The sequence below is a fragment of the Tympanuchus pallidicinctus genome, unplaced genomic scaffold (genome assembly GCF_026119805.1).
Source record: "Tympanuchus pallidicinctus isolate F22 unplaced genomic scaffold, pur_lepc_1.0 scaffold7, whole genome shotgun sequence".
NCBI lineage: Eukaryota > Metazoa > Chordata > Aves > Galliformes > Phasianidae > Tympanuchus > Tympanuchus pallidicinctus.
The window spans coordinates 3,550,575-3,572,319 of NW_026294791.1; the positions used below are offsets into that span (position 1 = coordinate 3,550,575).

General features: G+C 38.7%; 1 protein-coding gene across 1 annotated transcript; it reads left to right on the top strand.

Moving 5' to 3' along the window:
* Nucleotides 1–280: 280 nt before the first annotated feature.
* Nucleotides 281–19,295, top strand: OMA1 (OMA1 zinc metallopeptidase). The gene is given in 13 exon segments (XM_052666641.1): nucleotides 281–285; nucleotides 1,100–1,173; nucleotides 1,275–1,337; nucleotides 1,340–1,545; nucleotides 1,548–1,575; nucleotides 2,136–2,535; nucleotides 2,965–3,193; nucleotides 4,262–4,435; nucleotides 4,520–4,627; nucleotides 6,194–6,322; nucleotides 10,011–10,085; nucleotides 11,586–11,735; nucleotides 18,899–19,295. Coding segments are annotated over 13 exon segments (1,812 nt in total). The 3' UTR covers nucleotides 19,070–19,295.
* The last annotated feature ends 2,450 nt before the right edge of the window (nucleotides 19,296–21,745 follow it).

Sequence of the window (21,745 nt, forward strand, 5' to 3'; positions counted from 1 at the left end):
CTATTTTATTATCTCCAAATTGGCAATTTGGAGAAAAACACCACTTCATCACCAATTGCTCAACCGCCTTCCAGATTTTCAGAGATGCAGTTCATGTCAGTATCTGATAGAAAGATCCTATAATTATCTGTGTTGTATTTGCTGCTTGTCTGCTTTGAAATCTTAATTGTAAGTGATAAAACTTGTGGAGAAGTGCAGAACACAATTCTTAGCCCCATCTTTATGCACTCAAAACTCAAAAACACACAAAAAAATCCAGTGATTTTAATAGGAATGAGGAATGAGGTGAGGTTTCACAGGTGAGGCAGGAATGCAGAAATAGCTCTAATAGCCTCTAAGCAGATAGGTAAATAATGAATCCAGATAAACAAATAATAGCAAAAACAAAACAGAACAAATGTTCAGCTGGTTTAATATAAAATGGAGTCTCTGAGGTGCAAGAATGAGATTTGCTTCACAGACCAAATAGGAGAAAGTACTCATGCTTGGCTTAGGAAGGGAGAATTCTACATGCAGAAAACATGGAGAAAAAAGATGATCAGAGGGCTGGAGCATCTCTCCTGTGAGGAAAGGTTGAGGGAACTGGGATTGTTTAGCTTGGAGAAGGCTCCAGGGAGACCTCATTGTGATCTTCCCATATTTGAAGGTAGCACATAAACAGGAAGGGGAATGGCTGTTTACAAAAGTGGATAGTGATAGGACAAGGGGGAACGGTTTTAAACTGAGACAGGGGAGGTTTAGGTTGGATATTAGGAGGAAGTTTTTCACACAGAGGGTGGCGAGGCACTGGAACAGGTTGCCCAAGGAGGCTGTGGATGCCCCATCCCTGCAGGCATTCAAGCCCAGGCTGGATGTGGCTCTGGGCAGCCTGGGCTGCTGGTTGGTGACTTTGCACACAGCAGGGGGTTGGAACTGATGAGCGTTGTGCTCCTTTGCAACCCAGGCCATTCTGTGATTCCCTGAAAACAGGAAAAACAGACAACAATGAAGTCTAAGAAATAAAGACACCGAGCATCAGCAACGACGAGAGCATGTATTTCTTGGCATCTAGGACACACACAGGCCTTGGGTTATGCTAAGTGCTTTTCTCCCGCTGCAGCTCCTCTGCTTTCACGTGTGGAGCCACCTCTGCGGCTGCCGAAGGCGAGATCCGCGCTCCTTCACCTCCCCAGCGTGAGGAAATGCTCTGAAGCACGCAGAGCCCCAGGGCCTGTATTAAGCGCCCGTGACCTACTCTTAGCACACACACGTTCTTCACCCTTTCATTTGTAAAGAACGCGTTCTTCACGTCCTTTGCCCAACGCACGTCACATGGTTATCAGTTAGATTTGATGCCCCGCCGCCGAGCTGGGAGGGACAACCCCGGAGCTCTGTGACGCAACGACGGCCCACACAAAATGGCGGCGCCCGCTCTCAGCGTCCCGCCCAGCGCCCGCCCTGCCGGTCGGGGGAGGGGCGGAGCGGCGGCACCGCGTCGGACCCGTCTCATCTCGTCCTGTCTCCCGGTGCCCGCCCTCATCAGCTGCCCAGCATCGGCCCGACTCCCCCCCCCCTCCTCCTCCGCCTGCTGGCGAGGTGAGTAGGGGCGGCGGCTGAGGAGGTGTATCCCGGAGCAGGTGCCAAAGTCGTCTCGCCGTGATGGCGGACAGAGCTGATCCGGGCGCCTTACACGTCCTCACGTCACCCTCCTCACGCCAGTATCACGATAGGGCTGGCAGCTCGAGGGGCGCGGGGCTTCTCTCTGAGGGGAGCCCACGGGTGGGAACGGCCACCGCGCGCGGGGCGGGAGGTCCGCTGGGCTGGGGCTCCTCAGGGAGCGCGGGATTCCTTCACAACCCGCCTGCCCTCGGTGTCGTCACAGAGCGAGGGAAAACACCCGACGCTGTTTTGCTGTCGGTGATAAGATGAGGCACAAGTTTTGGTTTTGCAGCTGGCAGCAGCGTCCTGCCCTTGGCCTGCAACAGGATGCAGTTCTAAGTGTGTGTGGGCAAAGAAATACGTAGTAATCTGTTCAGGTGAAATACGGGATCTGTTTAGATGAAGTCACGTTTCCCAGTTCGCTGTTGGGGCGTTTCCTGTTTCTTAATACTTATTTCCCCCCCCCCCTTTTTTTTTTTCCCCCTCCTTTGTTTCAGGTGAGCCAACCAAAGAGGTTATGAACGTCACCCGTGGTTTCAAGCTTCTCAGAAGGAACTGTCTTTTCTTTCGTTTGGCTTTGATCCCAACGAAAAACTGCGACAGGGCCTGTCTTGGTAAAGGACAGAGATGTGTTTCAAATGTCCCAAATACAGAAGTATGGAAGAGTGCTCATCACGTTTCCAGAAAGTTTTGCTCCCAGTCTCCTCGGTTGCTGGAGGAGAAGATCACGTCCCTCCAAATCAGTTCTGTAGGGCCAATCCCAAATCATTTTTCTGCTGGGAGCGCTCAGCTCATCAGGTCTTTTCACACATCGCCATCATTGCGGGCTGCACCGTTTCCTCTTTTCTGGATAATCATTAAACCTGTTCAGAAGCTGTTTGCAATCCTTGTTGGCAGGTAAAATATGATCTTGCTTTCTCTCTCTCAGAGTAAGGCCATGTTGTGCCAAGGCATGCGGGTGTGTTGAATCTCTTTATAAAGAATGGTAGGTGTATTTATTTATAGGGTTTTAATTGTGGTAGATTTGCAAAGCTTTGAAGGGCTGAAGCCCAGGGTTAAGAGTTTGTTTAATAAGGAATTGTTTCTTAAGTATCTTTTTCCCTTTTACTCCTCACCTACACATGGCAGAGGGAGATGGACCAGACATTAAGAGGCATCTCCTTCTCTTTCTCTGAGAAGGAGGAAAGGGAGATAGGTAGAGGCCAAGTGCAACAAAACCTCCTTAAACTCATAGCAGCTGAGAATGTAGGAGGGATCAGAGCAGCAGCAGACTCTAACAACCCTCTTTTAGCTATGTCCTAAGTTGCCAGTGTTTGTGTCTTACAGGAGCATAAGAAAATGGTGGAAGGGACTTCCTCCTAATAAACGGGAGCTCTTTAAAGAAAGTGTGAGGACAAATAAATGGAAGATACTCCTGGGTGTCAGTAGCTTAGGAGTTTTATTTGTCGTGTTTTATTTTACTCACTTGGAAGAGACACCCATCACTGGACGTGCCAGACTATTGGTGTTCGGAAAGGAGCATTTGAGACAGCTGTCACAGATGGAATATTCTATGGTAAGATTCTGAAGAAAAAGTCAAAATACTCAAAGTGCTAATGCTTTATTTATATATTTGTTTGTTTGTTTAAATGGTGAGATGGCCAGCAGTGTTTAATTTGTAGGTAAAGGCTGTAACTGTGTTCTCTAGCACACTTCTTGACAATCAGATTTTCTTACATCCCTTAATAAGAGTGAAAATTACATGGTGTTTTCCTGCACTTTGTGCTCAGAAGCCCTTTTAGAGCACATCCAAGAGTAATCTTATACTCTTATCCATTTTTAAGAGTTTTCCCATTAGCAAATCATTCAGGCATCATTTGCCTCCAAAATGATGGCTAAGAGCATATAATAGGTGGGTAGCAAACATTTCTAACAGTGTTATTGTAATATGCTGAATGCAGAAATCCAGTAGAGAAGAGGAAAAACATAGCTAATAAGCACATACTCAGATCTGTCCTGTATTCTAGTTTGGTTATTCCTTGGTATTTCTTTAAGGTCCTTTCTTCTATGAGTTGTTACTCCACCACTAAGAATTTGTTCAATTCTTTTTTTTAATCAGCTCATTTTTCTTTAATTGTTTTCTTTTACTTTGCCCATTGTTCTAATTTCTGAGACTTTGAGTTCTGTAACTTGCTATCCTAATGTCAGTGAAACCTGGTAATCCAGTCACGTACAAATGTCACTCTATTCCTGTTTCATGGAGAATGTGAGACAACAGAATTAGTACAAGGATATATTCTGTTACATCTTTTGTAAGTTTGTCAAACTTACAAGTTATGACAAAAATATAGAGGAATTATAAATTCTAATGGGAATTGAGAAAGATACAGAAGTCTGCTTAATTTTGATGCCAAGAGTAGCTGCATGTATGAGGAAGCACCAGATATAGCAACAAGGCATAGTATCTTATTTTTAGTTTGTGGGTCTGAAAGCATGATCAGTAATATGTTAGCTTGGCTCGTATGAAAGAAAAATGTATAAAGATTAGCTATAACAAAATTGTATGTAGCCACTAAACTAATTTACCAAGTAGTCGCTTACTGTATGTTTGTTCCACCTGGTTATCAATCAATTCTTGTTTCAGTGGATGGACAAGTACGAGAGCAAAATGTTGCCTGAGACAGATGCACGCTATCAGGTTGTGGAGAGAGTTGTTGGACATTTGTCTGAGAGCAATAAGGACATCCCGCAGGTCTCAGCGCTCACCTGGGCTATCCATGTGGTAGATGAACCAGAAGTAAATGCTTTTGTGCTTCCAGTGAGTTGAACCTGAATACAAAAATTATTAGCAAGATTGAAACAGCATTTTACTGACGTGCCTTCTTAATTTCCTTATTCACAGAATGGGGAAGTGTTTGTTTTCACTGGATTACTAAATGCAGTTTCTGATATCCATCAGCTGTCTTTCATTTTGGGACATGAAATAGCTCATGCTGTGCTGGAACATGCAGTAAGTAAGAATTTTAGAATTCTTAATTCTTAAAAGTAGAATTCTTTCATTTTATTAACTAAGATATTTCCTATCACTGCCAAGCAAAATTTTGGTATGGCTTTCCAGTTAATGAGAAATTGAGTTTGAAAGGAGAGTAGTCTGATAGAGTCTATTCTTGTTACTCACCTAGTATTTAGCTGCCAGAAGTCCTATCAGTGTGGCTTGTTTGGGTTTGTGTGCTTGTTTTGTAGCTGTATGGATGGATTATGGCTCACTATCAGGAGTCATGTAGAACTTGGTCTGTAGGTGTCTCTCCTATAGGGGGAGATAAGGAGGCATCTGCAACTCAGTTTGTTGCTCCTAGACTTGTTCATATCCACAAAAGTGGATGTACTTTCAGAAATTTTTTGTACACACATGGTACTTTTATTGTTGTAGCACAAACCTACAGGATGCAAAACTCAAGAATGTCTGGAGCTTGGTTTAGAGAGAATTAATTTCACAACTTTAATTATTCTGTATTCTTCATGTGTTGAAATGAATCGTTCTTTGCCCTTTAAACATTAAAGAGTGAAAGTAATCATTTTGTTGTGCTCTGTAGATACAACTATGAAGAAAGAGCATGGTATAGAATTATGGTTCATGCTGTTCTGGATTGGGGTGATTTGGTAAAAGGGGCTGTTTTGCCTCCAAAATGATTTCTGTCTCTAAATGTGGTTTTTAAAAAATTGCATCCATTAGGCATACATCAATTTGAGAAGACATAACGAGAACCTTTTTATCATACTTGCCCTGATAAAGTTGCAAAAGTAATCTGTAAGTCAGTAAATATGTTTTAAAAATCAGTGAAAATCCAGGAGAACTTCTTTACTGCAGATCGTATCATTTGGGGTGATCAAGAATGTTTACATCACAGTTGTTTGGCTTTGGTTGAGCTGTTAGACTTGTTCAGCCTATTAGAAATAGCTTACCTTGCAATTTGTGTCACTGACCAGACGGAACGAATGGCACAACCTGGCTTGTCAGTGCCCAGATCAATTTTCTGCCAGTTGAATGGAGAGCTGAAAAATGGCAGAATTTCAGGAAAAATGGCAGAACTTCGGTTTTATTCTTCACCTTCTGAAGTTGGGAAACACCACGGAAAATAGTTTTAAAAAATGTATTAAGTAGAGTCGCTTATTGTCCCCTGTCTAAACGCTGCCTGTCTCATCTCAAGTTAATGTGAACAGCAGTGTTTTGGGTCTTTTTGTGGATTTTCCCTCCCAACCATTTCATGGCCTTTTTACTAAAGGTGGTCTGCACACCACCATCATTGTATTCCAGGCTTTGTGCCTTTCAGACAGGGAGACATCCAACACACACATACATATGTATATATATATATCCAGCAGGAACAAATATGTAGTTAGTGTGGATTCTAGACTGGATCCAACTGTTCTGTTGGGTGGGGGTCACTGTTGTTTATTTTCTTTAGGTTTTTTTTCTTTGTGAGCATAGGATTTTCTATTTGCCCCGTTCGTGTTGCCTGCATAGAAGACACAGCAAGGAATGAAAACTGGACCATTTTTTTTTCTTTCCTTTCAGATAGAGAAAGCCAGTCTGGTTCACTTTGTGGATTTCCTATCACTCATCTTTCTCACTATGATTTGGGCCATCTGTCCTCACGATATATTGGCGGTTGTTGGCCAGCGGATCCAGAGCAAGTTGCAGGAGGTAAGAATGGCTGTGGAATACTTCACACAGCTTAATTGAATACATCTGTTTCTGACATTCATTGCAAATGTGTTGAAATATTTCTTGCTATCCGTCACGGGAGAGCACTGACAGTTTTGGGGGGTTAGTAGCTCTAAAGAGTACAAATGGGAAAAAAGCAAGAGGAAAAAGACTATAAACAAAAATAAACATGTCTTTGGGTGTTTTTGGAGGAAATATGCTTTTATAAATAAGCTTCTGCTATAGTTGGTACATATTTCTCATTTGTCACTTTGAGAAACTGTAGATCTCCTGAAATAATGATTGGATTTAGTTGGATGGGCTTTTAGCACTTGCTTGCCAATTAAGTTAAATGAGGGTCTTTTTGAAATGTCTCATGTTTTATAGATGCTGAAGGTTTTATTTGAGTTGTTGCTAATTTGTTTCTAAACAAACTGAAATATATGGAAAGAGTATCTTTAAATTCATTGCTAATGGTTTTCAAGATAAGAAAGTTGAGAGTCTAAATGTTCTCGGAAAGTAGAAACTATACTATAATAAAACATAGTGAAATAAACTTTTCAGACAGCTTATTTCCAGTAGTGTAAAATTCAGGGGTTTTTGGTGCTGTTTTTTTTCCTGCTGCCTAATTTTCTGTCTTCTTCTGGATAGTTACTCATAAAAATTTTTTTTTCTTTATAATAAAACCCTTTTTAATAATTTCCTTAAAGGAAATTTTGCTTATTTCATAAAACTTGAGTCTGGAATGCAATGAAAGTGCTCTTTGGCTTTGACTTCTCTTGATGATTTTCCTATTTCACCCAGCTCTTCAAAAACTTAAGTGTAACCAATCTGTTTGGTAGTTCTTATGCTAATGGGTAGATATGTGGTTATGAACATAAATTACATCTAAAGAGCTCGGATATTTGTACAAGTGGCTCAGAAAGTAATATACTGATGATTGCTAGTCATCATTTTGAACAGCTGGATTTGGAAAAAGCCAAGTGTGAACCAATCCTCAGACTGCTCATAATAGTGAGATTTAATTTCCTGTCAGGGTTGGGGTTGCACTGGATTTCACTTCTTTTCATTGGGTTGCCTCGCATTGCGTTCGATTGCGTTTCACTTCGTCGCGTTGCGTTCCACTGTATGGCGTTTCCATTTGGGTTGGGTTTGGGTTGGATCTTTACTCCTGGGTTACTGCAACTGATATTTTGTTATTGTAGATTGGAGTTGTTGCCGAGGTAATTTGGGTTGAAGCTCACAGTTCTACCACTCGAGATCTGCTGCGTGCAGGACACAGTCCTGTAGTGTCCTGGTTTAAAGCATCAGTCAGAAATACCTTAAAGTAAAATAGAATTAAATGTATCCACATGTAATCCTGAATAAAGAAGTGGGTAATACTGGCAATGCTCTATCCCACACACAAAATATGCTGAATGGGAATTCTTATTTGCTGCTCACCCATGAGTGCCATGTCTGCTTTATTTTTTCCTTGTCACAAATAGGTTTTTGCCGTGCTTTGGTCTGGCAGCACTTTGAATGTAGTAATGGTTTTGTTGTAAATCACACTGGTAGGTCATGTGATTTTTAACAGCACCTAACCGTTACTTAATAATCAAATCAGCACTTAATCATCACTTAATCATTGGTGAATCTAATGTGATGATTCAGTGAAATTTGTTGCAATCAGAACAGCGCTTCAGATAAGTATTTGAGAATGGCAATTTTCACAGAAGACCTATTACAGAGAATAGGAGTTTCCTCAACTAGCTGTGTGCCTTAAAGACTTTTCCATTTAGGTGAACTACTCACCTCTCCCTTATGCCTGTGTGTGCAGCCAAGGATTTCTGAATCTTGAAGAGCCTGGCCTTTAGTGAATCACTCTTCTCTTCCATCAGCACATGTGGCAGATGATCTTTGATTTCCAGATACAGTTAGGCAGTGCCAGATCAGCCCTACTCACTGCACTTGTAACAGAGATGGGAACACAATGCTGGCTTATACTGAAATCATAGAATGGCTTCATCAGGTGTCATCCGTGCTCCCATGGACTGTAGTGTAGGTGACTCCTGCAACACAGGTAATCCCTTAACCAAGAATTGCACTAGCACTGGATTTATTTTTCAGAATATAACCATATTTTTGTGCACATTTATAAGGATGCAGATAAAGAATAATATCCTGCTGCTTAAATGTAAGCACAAATAAATTTAAGGGGTAAGAGTTAAAATCATGATCTTATGATCATCTTCATGCTGTCCAAAGTCTCTGTCTAGGTTACACATGCATTCAGACCACCAATTTCCTAGTTCTACAACTTCCAACTTTAAATTCTCCTGAAGCTCCTGGAGAAGAAAAATCACAAGTGGTTGTAACTGAAGAAGTAGAAAACTGCCCTGCTTGTGCAGATCTGTTTTGGTTGGTGATTTGGATAGTCATCTTGCCTTTCACCAGTCTCTATTTCAACCTGGGGAATTATTAACAATTCAAATAGTTATTTAGCTAATTGAGAAATAGCCCTTGAGGATTACATGACACGCTAACTAGGGACATCTTTGCCTCTGTAGACTTTCAGGGCAGTGAAAGTGTATATTACACTTCAAACAATACCTACAGAAGATTTTAGAAATACATTTATAACTGCAGTGTTTAAGATCTGTAAGAAAAGGAGTTACTGGTATCTTTATGGCACCACTGCTTTGGTGCCCTTCATATCTACCTGTATTTTTTTTTTCTTTCCTTTTTTTCCTGGAATTTGGAAGGAGGATCTGCTTCTTTGGCTAAATGAAGATGCAACCTTTTCTTCTTTGATTCCTTGCACATCCTTACTCTGCTCTTTTTTTCCTAGTTGATGCATAGATCAGAATACTTTGGCTTTTGCTTACCTCTGTAGGAGAAGGCTGCTTTTTGAGCCCTGATTTGCCTTTACTATAACCTGATAAACTAGGACAGGGTAACCCAGATCTACACAAGTCAGAAGAAGTTGGGTTATATGAATTAATAACAACGTGTCCAAGCTACCACTGTCTTTTTGTGCCTATTAATAATTGCCATAACCACAAAAAAAAGGAGAGTTGCTGGTTATGTCTGTCTTCAAATCAAGCTTCTCAAGGGCAATTTGCAACTTCTGTTGAGAGATAACTGTGGCAAAGGAGTGATTTCTGCATGAAAATGTTTGATTGCATTCATACAGTGGGCTTTTACCACATAATGTACATAATAATAACCCATAATTTAAAAAGCCTCTGGATTTTTTTATTTACTGTAGCTACATCTACAATTTTAATGTCAATAAAGGTGAAGTGAGAAAATTCCATTTTGTGCATAATCAGTTTTTGTCCTGACTCTGAATCTTTAATGCAACCCTGATCAGGAATATATTTCTGCTTATAGTTTCTTAAAGCAACTCATTTAAAGTTGATGTTCACCCTTTGGCCACAGCAACATCCAGTGACACTGGCTGATGAGGAGAACCATGAAAGATGTATAATCTGAGTTAATTTCAACTGAAAATAGGAACGTTGAATTAGATAGATAGATAGAATGTAATTAAAGATTTTATTAGGAAAAATCAATACTGCTTGCATGCAATTCAAACATTATAGATAACACACTTGTTATGGGAAGGTTAGAAAAATAGCTATAACATTTCTGCTTCAATACGTTCAAAAACATGACACACAGCTCCAATGTGCTTTTTTTGCAGTTTATTTTTGATAGACCGTACAGCAGAGCGTTGGAGGCTGAAGCTGATAAAGTGGGACTTCAGTTTGCAGCAAAGGTAACTACAACTGTTGGTTTGATTACCAACTGAACACTTTTCATTTTCCATTATAACCAGAGGGAGCTTTGCACTTCATCCAGAGGTAAAGTGCATGGTTGTTTGTTCTCCAGTTGGCACAGTACACAGAGAAAGCCAAACAGTGAGTCTACATACGTAGACCATATTAAATTGTTTATTGAAGTAGAGACTGTCCTTTGACTTAGCGTCCATCTTTTGCAAGAGCTTCTGAGGAATGCTTTGCTATGTTTTTGTGCAAGTAAAAATATTCTGATCTGTAAAATCTATTTTCATAGCAATACAGGAAAATTTCAGATGTTGAAATGCCCGTGGTTCTCTTGATTAATGAAGTATATCAATATTTTTTAGGTTTTTAAAGTTTTAATCCAAATACAGCCTAAAATAAGGCAAATTTCTGAAGAAATGACTCTGTCTTCTTTCATAATTCATTTTCCAGTCACTTTTTTCATCTCCGTGAGTTGTAATTCTAAATTAAACGAAACACTCAGTTCTAGCAGAGTGCAGCATAGCTGTTGTGTTAGATATCTATGAGAGCAGCACCACCTAGTGTTAATATTTGATAAGGTTAATTTCCCTTATTAGTTATTCATGTTTCTTCACAGCAGAATTTTAAAAATGATCTTTGATTCTGGGACTGAAACTTCATTTGGAGTTGGAAGGGGAACGAATAGCATCCATGAAAACAAAATTGCTGTGTGGGTAACTTGCTGCTTTCTAATAGCAGTGATGCTGTAGGACTGTACCAGAAAGAAGCAAGCAAAGTGCTTTCACAGCATTTCTCTACTTTTGCAACTACATTTGTTGTAATAATTGGTAAGAAATAAAATTCAAAGGACAAAGCACCACTCATTTTTGAGTGTGGGAGGAGTAATTTTCTTACCCTGTAAGTGGTCATCTTGTTCTCTTAAAGAAATGGAAACTGTTGCAAGAAATCTCCTTTGTTCCACTCTACTTAAAGTCAAGTATGAAGGAGTTTGTTGGTGATACACAAATGCTGTTTGTGTAGCATTCCCATAGGTCCATGCCTGTCATAGTTAAATATGGAGGGGGATGGGAGAGTTCTTGTTCCCCAGAATTGCTACTTTTGCCTGTTGTGAATTACACCCTTAAAAGATATTTAAATCACTCTTTATAAAGGAAATTTAATCGCATACAGAACAGCCTTTGCAGCTTGTTTTCAGAGAGATTTACACAAGAAGTGATAATAATTCATGTTTTAGACTCTTTCTTTGTGTGTGTTTTCTGAACTCTGTGGAAATGGATAACTTGTGCTGTATTGAGTCTAGAAAACATAGTGTGGAATGAACGGCTGATTCAGGTTTGTTGAGTATTTCAGAACAGTCTCTTGCCTGAGATAATCTATTCTGAATAGTCACTGAGCTTTGGAGTTCATGATATCTCTTAAGATTCAATATCCATTAGAACGTGTGTTGCATTACCTTAAAAACAGTGGTGCAGACATTTTTGTTCTCCTTTCAGGCTTGTGTTGATGTAAGAGCAAGCAGTGTATTTTGGCAACGAATGGAGTTGGTAGAAACCATTAAAGGGGAGCCCAGGTTGCCAGAATGGCTCTCCACACACCCTTCTCATGAGAATAGAGCTGAGCACTTGGACCGCCTTATTCCAGAGGTGAGCAGAGCTGAAGGAAGTGGGCCTTTCCCTCTGAGGAAGGAATTAGCTTGGTATTAATTGACATGCTATTTTTTCTTAGTATCACAGTTATCTCTCTCTTTATCTATAATGCAATTTTCTATCATAAAAATCTTTCTTGATAATTGTATTAAATGAATAAAAATGAGGGTAATACAGGTAAAATGCAATTCAGCCTAGTGACTTTTTTTCCTGATTTCTAATCAAATTGTAGTAATTATGGTTTTTAATTGCTTTCATAATATAGACAAGGTAATGACACAGGTTGCATTAATTCTTCTTCCTTTTAAGCAAATTTGGAAGGCAGATTTTAAGCTGGTTTCCTAAACTGTCTTATCTAGCCATTACATCGGTAGCTAGCCCAAGGCTATCAGATAGAGAACACTCCATTCTATGCTTTCTCTCCCACTGATGTGGAACTGGACACCTTGCATAACAGTGTCTCAAAAAAATATTAGATCCCCAGTAGAAGATTTCTCAGTGGATCTTGTTATGATAGCTCTTGTATAATTTTCAGCCAGCTCTTTTTTTTTTTTATTCCACCCCTCACATTTCATCTCTGTTTGTACCATCACACTGGGGAGCAAACTTTACCTCACTCTAAGGGACATAGAGCTGGTTCACACAATTGCCTGCCAGTCTGTTCTGTTATTTGTTTCACATTTCATCCCAAAGGATGCCAAGTACATGGCAGCTTAGAGATGTCCTTAATTTGGTGTGTTACTCGCTGGTAGCTTAAACAAAAATTCTGCTATAACCAAGTGCTAGTTTTATATGTGAGGACTGTTCCAAGTTTAGTGATCTTAGCTTGTTTACTGTTTCCATACTTTTTACACCAGTAAAATAACGTGGATTTTTTTCCCAGTGTGTTTTTTTGTTCTTTGGTTTTGTTAGTGTGCATTTGTACACTTTACAACAGTGTTGTTTTTCAACAGTCTAAATCCTAACTGGAAATTCCCCTTATAACCAAGCAACTTCTTTCTTCCTCTTTTTTTTTTTTTTTTTTTTTTTTTTGTTCTCCCATTCCCAGCCACTTCATGTCTTTCTTAACTCCAAGCTGCAGAAAAAGCTGAAGATTTATTGGTAGAGAGAGCACTAAAATGCTGAGGTGTTTACTGATTCCAAAGGGGAAGAGATTTTCTTGAACCTTTTGATGTGAATGAATGCAGTAAATAATCTAAATGATGGCATAAATCAAAACAGAGATAAAGTGTAGGATGTTGGAGAATGGCCAGACTGAGTATTTCAAATTAACATACACAAATTCTGTGCTTTACAAAAATAGGTTGTGAAATATTTTTGTGAATTCTATATATTATTTTTTTTTTAAATAATTAAGAGCAGCTGAATGGAAAATGATCTGTGTTTTTATGGAGCCTTCACTTTGGTTAGATGTAACATAGAAGGTTTGAGAGGCTTCATTTTTATACAATTACTGACTGGCTTCCAAAGCGGTGATGAAATAAATTCTTTTCTACACAAAGATTGAGTGAAGAAGTTATAGAAATGAACAACAGTGTAGTCCTCAGTTGAGTTATTATTTGTCTTACCCTTGTAGTTCAGCAGGGGCAGCAACTTCTTGTCTGTTTATTACTGCTCTTCCTTGCAAAAGCAGTGGAGGCTAAGAAGTCTTCCACAGGGTAGTTGAGAAGGTGATGTTTTCATTTGCTTTTTACCTTGTGTGTTTTTTGGAGTAGGATAATAAAGGGAGGGAAGAAGGCTTCCTGTTTTTAACAGAAGTTGACTGGATGTGAGGCTGTGCAAAAGTGGAATAAAAATGAAAGAAGGTGTGTAGAAGTGTTGTTGGAGCCTTCTTGTCTGAACTAGTGACTCCTTGTTTCTTTGAAAGCTGCCTTCCTGAAGCTGGATTTCAGGCATTTAAAGGGCATTCCAGGGTTTTATTGTTGAGTGCTATTTGTGTACCATATATTGATAGCCAGTAGGTGCTCAGAGCCCAGGAGGAGAAGCTGGATATCTGAATGGACCTCTTCAATCTCTTTATGGAGAAACTACTTCTTGGACTCAGCATCAGATCCATCATAAAATTTGAATCCTAACATAAAAAAAAAGATTATCAATAAGCCAATCTGTTAGTTTTACATTTGTATTTGGTTTTAATATTCAGTTGAAACTGCCTTTCCTCTGAAGATGTGGATGAAGTAGAGCAGCTTTTTGTTAAGGATACTGATATTGTGATTTGTACACTGATGGCTTTGAGACTGAGATGTTTTTTTGGACAATGTTATATATATGCTTAGACAAGCTACCAGAGCTGAGGGAAACAGAGTCAAGTTTTTGATCTTATCAGACCATGCAGTTGTTTCTCTGCAGGTTTGAAGCTCACGATAAACTACAATTATATGAAATGAAAATTTTTTCTTCAGGTAATGAAATGGCTTGTCTCAGTGAGGCAACTTAACAGTTCTCAGGAAATGTAAATTAAAGCAGCAGCATCACAAGGATTCTCTTTTCACATAATTAAAAGGCAGGGAGCAATCAAATGGGTTTTAAAGATCTTGCATCTGGATTTCTGAACAAGTTGCAAGCTACAGCCAAACAGAGGAATTAGTAAATGGAGAACTATAAACAGCTGCAAAGTGGCTGGAAAGGAAATAAAATGAAAAAGATTATCAGGGTTGTAAGGGATTTCCCCCTCAGTTAGGGAGCAATTTTGGTTGTGCGTTAGGAGGAAAAAATGTACCAGCCAAATGAGAACCCTCTTAAAAAGGAAACTGGAATCTCATGGAATTCCTACATGGAAAGTGGTGAAATACTCAGAGAAGAGTTATTTTCTTTTTAAATAATAAAATCCATAAGTCTGTAGTAGAGGGAGGGATGCTTATCATTGTCCTAGAGAGAAAAATCATGAAATCATAGAGCCAGAGAGCAACTAAACGATCTTGTGGTTCATCATTGAACCTTTTATTTTGATGTTCTCTGACTCACTGCTTGTCTACCCTTTTTCTGCTCTGTTATCCAAATAGAACGCTGTACATCGGCTGAAAACTCAGCTATACTGAATAAAGCAGAAGTTGATCTACTAAGCCTTATCTGTGACAAAAATTCATCTTGACAAGACATTTGCTTGTTTGGCATTTTGTTATTGGTTCACATTCCATTTTTGATTCATTTAAGCTCCTCTTTCCAACATGTTTTCTTGGAAATACCCCAATGAGATCATTTCAACAGTCTTACTAAGTTGGGACACATCATTTCTACTGCTTCTCTTCTGTTTGCTAGGGCAACTAACTTGCAAAAAAAAAAAAGTAAATTAATTTACTTTGGCAAGGGTTGTTGTTATCAAACCCATGTTGACAGTTTGTCATTTATTCCTATTGTGTAGTTACTTTATTGCCCATTCTGGTGTCTTATGGAGTACTGAAGATGTATTGATTGTATTTTCTTGTCAGGATGGCATATTTACCCTTTGCTAATGATGTGCTGAATACCTCAGTTCTAATACTAGAGTATATTAAGTCCAATCAACTTAAAAAAAAAAAACCTGTAGGAAAACAGAAAATGAAAAGTGCTGCGTTTCTGTTGTCTCCATAAATCTGTTAAATATTTTGTCACAATTTTTCTTTTCTGTGCCAGAAGAAGCAATGAAAGATTTGCAGTATTAGCATTATGAACCTGTTGCTTTTTTCTCCATCAAGTAACAAATCTATCCATTCTTTTCTTTTAATATCTTTTTAATGCTGCTTTATTTGTAGGACCTGTTATGTTTTCTATGCCTGCTAATTGTAACTCATTTTGCAACTGTTTTTCTGACTTATTTATTTTCCACATGCTTGTGGTATTCTTTAGCTTTTGTCAGAATTGCAAAATCAGAACAGAATTCAGCCCCACTGAAGTAATCTCCAGTAAGAGAAAGAGATTTTAAGCCTTAGTCTGGCTTGTGGACAAGAGAGTGATGTGTGTTTGGTGCTGAGAGAGCTGATGGACTGTGAAAGGTAGGGTGAAGTCCAGAAGTATTCAAAAGATGGAGGTGCAGTTAGCCTGGTTACCTGTGACAGTGGTATAGGACTAGTGCTAAGAGCTAAAAATTCTTTCTCTTCTCCTGCAGTACACTGCAGGAGGTTACTTCAGTTATATTGATACAAAAAACAGAATCACCTTTATTACTTACAGGCAGCTATTTTGATATTTTGATATTTCTGAGGCAGCAAGCATGCAAGTGATCTTTATTCTGAACACCAGTGTATCTTTCTTAACTGAAAAGAATACAATTACAGTGCTTTGAATTCTCAGGTGCATCTGTGTATTCTCTACCTTGTTTCAGTTCTTTCTGTGTTGTTCAGAACGCTTGTCAGTATACAGTCCACAAAGCATTTTCTTGTTATAACCGACATGCATATGCTTCACTAAGAACACTTTTATTTCTCCACTTGCCCAAACTGACAGAAAGCAGTTTGTTTGGGGATGTGAAACGTAGTTGATAATGTTGGGCTGTTTTGTCTTTCAGAAAAAACGTGCTACAAGCTCCTCAGCCAGGTATTGGTACATCAGTGATGCTATATTGTTACTGGCATAAAACAAAATAGCCATCAGAGCCAGGGAAAGAATGCCTAAATAAGGTTGAATGTTTCATGCACAAATATACGTAAGAAGATTGCTTTCATTAGAATGTGTCCTCGTAAGTGTGATTAACAGTAAGATGATGTGTCAGCAGAACTTTTCCTTCTCATAACTGTAGCCTTTTAATGGCGTTTGGGTTGATGGTGGTGTGATGTCTGCCTTCTTTCCCATTTGACAGCCGTGTGTATAGCAAGAAAACAGACTTCCACAGACTAGAAGTGTTAACTCTGAAGTATTGTTTTGGGCCTTTGCTGTTCTTACTTCGGTGTTTTAGCTAAGTGAAACCATGGAAATAAGCCAGGCACTATATAGTGACAACAGCAAAAAAAACCCTAGAGGTTTACAATTGCTAAATTAGTTTAAAAGAAGATTATGTTGCCCTTTTCCAGGATACAGCCTAAATCTTTATATTTCCATTTGCCTTGAATAGTGCTGTCTGACATTAATGCAGTCTTGCAGCAGCTTATGTTCTAGAAGAGAACAAGAGAAAACTCTTGGTTTGTCAAAAACATCAGTTTAGAAATTAATTGGTCAGTGAGGCAGAAGAGTGCTTAGCAATACTTGGTGCCTACATGGACAATCACCCTCTAGAAAAACAAATACTGAAAGCTGTATTTGTGGTTTTTATATTCCTCTTGTTAAATTCCTTTTATTTGCATGCCTAATCCAGATTTATGCATTCAGTAACTTACACTTCAGCAAGGCACATTCCTGGGACGCATCTTTTTCCCAATCCAGTGTTTGCCTTTATATTCTTTGTTTCTAGCCATTTAAATCAAACTCTTATTAGTTCACTGTACTGAAGTTAGGGAGAAATAAGTTTTGGTATCTCTTCATACAAAGAAATTTAAGAGCTCTGCTCCTCAATTTAATAATCTGCTGTAGTAGGCTACTCCCAGTGTTTCCTTGAAAGAGTACCAAATTGGTTCATAATGATGCGCAAATACTTAGACACAGGTGGTATCTCAACTGAACCTGGTGTATATAAAGCAGATTCCAATTTTCCATTTTTTTTTTTCCAGTGTATCATTCGAACTCCTATGTAAAGTCTTAGTTTCTTCTTCCTCTTCAATCCTTTTAGGATGGCACACTTTCTGATAACTGTCCACAGAAGTGTCAGGAGACACCTGGCTGTGGCTCAGGGCAGATACTGCCATTATTTTTCAAGAACTGTGTGGTCATGAGAAGGTGTAGAATGAAATACATTTGAACTTTTTCCATGAAAGGATTAAAAATACAGTTGGATGTTACTCTGTCAACAGGTTATGCTGTTGACTGAGGCTAGGATACAGTTAACCTTGTATAAAAACTACTGTCCCACAGGTGATTGAATGATGGTAAATAGCAGACTAATTATTGACTTGGTGTTTTATTTGAAAATCTTGAAGAGCAGTTCTTTGCTGAAATGCAGATCGTTCTGAAGTTCTACATGTAATGGTATTAGATGTAATGTACAGAACTTGGTTAGTTGATATGGCTGTTGTGGGAGAATCCATGGGATTCTGAAATGTTTATGCAAAACCAATTGGAAAGCACTGCATCGAAGCGGTTTGTTTGGTCATCTTTAAAACTAGCTGCCTGTTGGAATGGACTTGCTAAAGCAAGTTTAACTTCATTAGAATGAGCACCAAATGAAGCATCTTTTATAACAGCTATTTTATACTGTTTTATACCAATTCTGCACGATTCCTCTGCGAGATGATTCATCCATTGATTGTCATTACCTTTCTCATATCGCCTCTAAGGCAAAATGATCTGTGGGCCAGAACACAGAGCTGGAGGGAATGTGGCTGCACTAATGGATTTTGATTCTCTGGGAAATCCTTTAAATCCTTTGTGCCTTTACTTTCTAATCTGTAAAATGGAAGCTATATCGCTTTCATTATTTAGCAAGCAGTAGTAATTAGAGTTTGGTCTCAAAGTACTTCTTTTAATCCAGATAAATTTGGACATTCCAGAGACATCCTTTTCTGAGAACACGTGCCAGAAGTATTCCAATGCTTCTTGAAGACAAGATCATTTTTTGTAACTGGACCTTTACTACACTGATCAGCCATCTTGGATCTCTATGTCAAACATTTATCCATTATATTATTGGAGACTTTTCCCTGCTTTTTTTCCAGTCAGATACCTGTATATGTCTTTCCTTCAATAATGAAACACATGTAATGAAGTATGCAGTCATTTCAATTCACATACGAACGTAAATTAGAAAGTAAGAATTACTGATGTGCACAGATATCACACAGAGTACTCTGAGAACTTAGTGCTTATTTACACTGTATGTGTTAGGACATTTATTCCTCTGGAGACTGAGAAAACATTTTTCATTCTTGATTCTTTCCCCCCCCCCCACATTGTTCTACAGTATTAGAAGGTACATTTCTTCCCAGGAAATCTTGGTTTCTGCTGAAAAATAGCAATTCTGACTCTATTTTATACTTGCTAAGCTTTATATGAAAACGCAGACTTTGCTGGAAAGCTGAATTGCTGACTGAAACCCTTTTTTTTTGTTTGTTTATCTTACTTAAATGAGCTTGATTTGTGTTCCTATGTATCCACAGGCTCTTAAAATAAGAGAGCGCTGCAATTGCCCATCTCTTTCTGGACCTGACCCTCGCCTCGTTTTCAGACTTAACAGGCAGCATCTCCTGGAGTCATATAAAGCTCAAGAATCACAAAATTCTACAAATCAAGATCTCTCAAAAACAAAAGAGGATTTTTCCCACACTTAAAAGAAACAAAAACAAAAAACAGAAGACATGCCAGTAACTTTTGCAGTTAAACCTACGAACTAATTATGGTCGTTTTTCCATTTTGTGAAACTTGTGGTTCCTGAAGCTCTATCTTTTAGGGCACATTTGTCTTTGAACCATAAAGATGATCTAACTGCTCATATTCTGTGTTTCTTTTATGTGATCTCTCACTCAAAGCAATAAAGGAGCCATGCCCACACGAGAAGCATCGGTTGGAGCAGAAAGTTTCTTATTCATCAAGGGTTACTAAAATAAATCACTTCTCAGGGGAAAGATAATCTCATACAATCCAGTTGCACAGTATAATTTTCAGCTTTATCAGACTCACCTTGATCAGAGGACAGATGAGCCAGAAGTGTCCCTAAAGCAGAGGAAAATGTGCAATTTTCATCACTTAAGTTGTCTGGTTTATCTTGCTTTAATTTGCGTTAGATCTGTTCAGCTTCGTTTGAGAAATAATGATGAGAGCTTACTGCCTGTTCCACATATAGAATGTTTAAAAATGTTAAGCTGAGATGCAGTAATAGCCTATGGGCTAAGATACACCTCCACTTTAATTAGGTGGATTTACTGCTGGGATTTTGTTTCTTTCTAAGGCGTTTTAGGATATGGATTAATTCAACATTTTTCTTCAAAGCAAACCTGAAAGGGTTGCAAAAATTTCAATTTAAAAATGAAGCTAAATAATTTTCAAGGAAGTCTTTCTTCTACAATACTATGTATAATATCTACAGTTTGTAGCCCCTAAAATGCTTTGCAAGGATGATTGTGTTATCATTTAAATGATCAGGGTGCCTCACCAGAGGCCAATTTTACTGCAGCTGTATTTGATCTGGATACATCACTTTGTACAGCAGTGATAGCTGATGTGGAATTATGCTTGGTAGTAGACAAATACATGACTTGTTGACTCTGCAGCTTTAGCAGTTGTACCTTGTTCTAGAAGGTGACTGATCCTCAGGAACCAGCATCTGATGCTGGGCATCTAAAAAATGAAAAAACAAAAATGCAAAAGAACCACAACTACACAAGAAGGAAACCTTCCTGTCTCTCCTGAAGCTGCACCTTGTATGTTGTGGTGACCAATAAACACAACATAGGTAAAGTTCTATCCTTTGTGATGGACTGCTCCATATAGCCTGCATGTTAGTATTATTTGCAACTGTTTGAGTTATCCTTGCTTTGCAGTTGGTGAAAATATCAAATGTCGTCTTATGGGAAGATGCAGAAAGAAGCAGGAGAGAATGAAAGCCAAAAGCCTTTCCCTTATCTCCTCACACGTATTTGCTGTTGTTGTTATTCATTTTGTGCAGAAAGAAAAATCAGTCTCGTTTATGGTAGGGTTTTACATGGAGGGGACATTCAAAATGTTTCACAGTGTGTAGTATTTTGAAGTACTCTTTTTTTATGTATGTCAGGGGTGAGCTTTGTCTTATTTTTTGAATTTGATCAGAATGTAATTTTTTAAAACAGGAAACAAACAATGTATTCGTTGCTCTCTGTGAATACAGTTGGATAAAATATAGTTGGATAAAATGTTGTGAAACAAGTGATTCCTTTCCTGACTTCAGTTGATGATTCCGAGTCCTTTGAGAAATGCCAGCAGCTGCCTGACACATCTCTAGTCAGAGGTAAGATGATACATCTGTAATGTTGACTGCTGATGATTTGAGGCCTGATTATAAGGTCTGGATTGGCGGCGTATTGCTTACAAGCTGTTTCAAAATCTTTGCCCAATCGTACCGGCAAGAGACAGAAGGTCCAGCCTGGCCATTATTCATCCATCCATTTTTATTCTTAGTGACAGGAGTTTTTGTAACAGACGTTTGGTGATGTGTTAAAGCATTTGGACGTTGTCACCTGAAGGTAAACAGAAAAATACACCATTTAGATTTCCCTGTGGACCTCATAGTTTATACTGCAACACCGAGACCCCATTGCCGCTGCCTCTCTCTCGCTCCTGTGTCAAATCTTGTTGTGTTATCCAGGGCTCCTGGATGACATCCAACTTGATGTTTATGTCTGCTTGGAGTAAGGAGAGCATAGAAGAGTTTTTATAGCATTCAAGATGAAGCATGAAATGACACACATTTCACATTTCTGCTGTCTTCTTAAAGCTAAAATACATACAGAATCTTAAAGCTCACCAAGGGAGATTTCTTAGAATTTGTATGTAAATGATCTTGTAGCCATAGTTGTGATGAGAGAGAGTTTTTGAGAGAGAGTAACACAGGACCTGTGTGCTTTTTCTACTGATGATACTGGTCTAACAAAAAGTGTCTTTCTTCCTAGCCTTACATTCACTTGTCCACATGCAAACACATACAGTTGAGCCACTGCATTAAAATACTCAATGGGAAGCTGAAAATTTCAGGTTTTTACTTTATGTTTTGAGTTATCCTTAAAACTTTTCACTAGTGATTTAGGAGGAGTTTCTTCTTTCTGACTCTCTTTTTCAAACACAGAATGCCTTCTGCTCATTCACCTCTTGGTAGTTGCTTTTTTCTTAAACTCTTATTATACCGTATGTTGCATCTGCTTATATTGTTCAAGTATTTTCCTTTTTCTTACTGGAGCAGATGAAACTTAATCAAAAGTTTGAGAAGTGATAGTAAAAGTTGCACTTGTAAAATTGGAGTTCATATAATGCCTTTA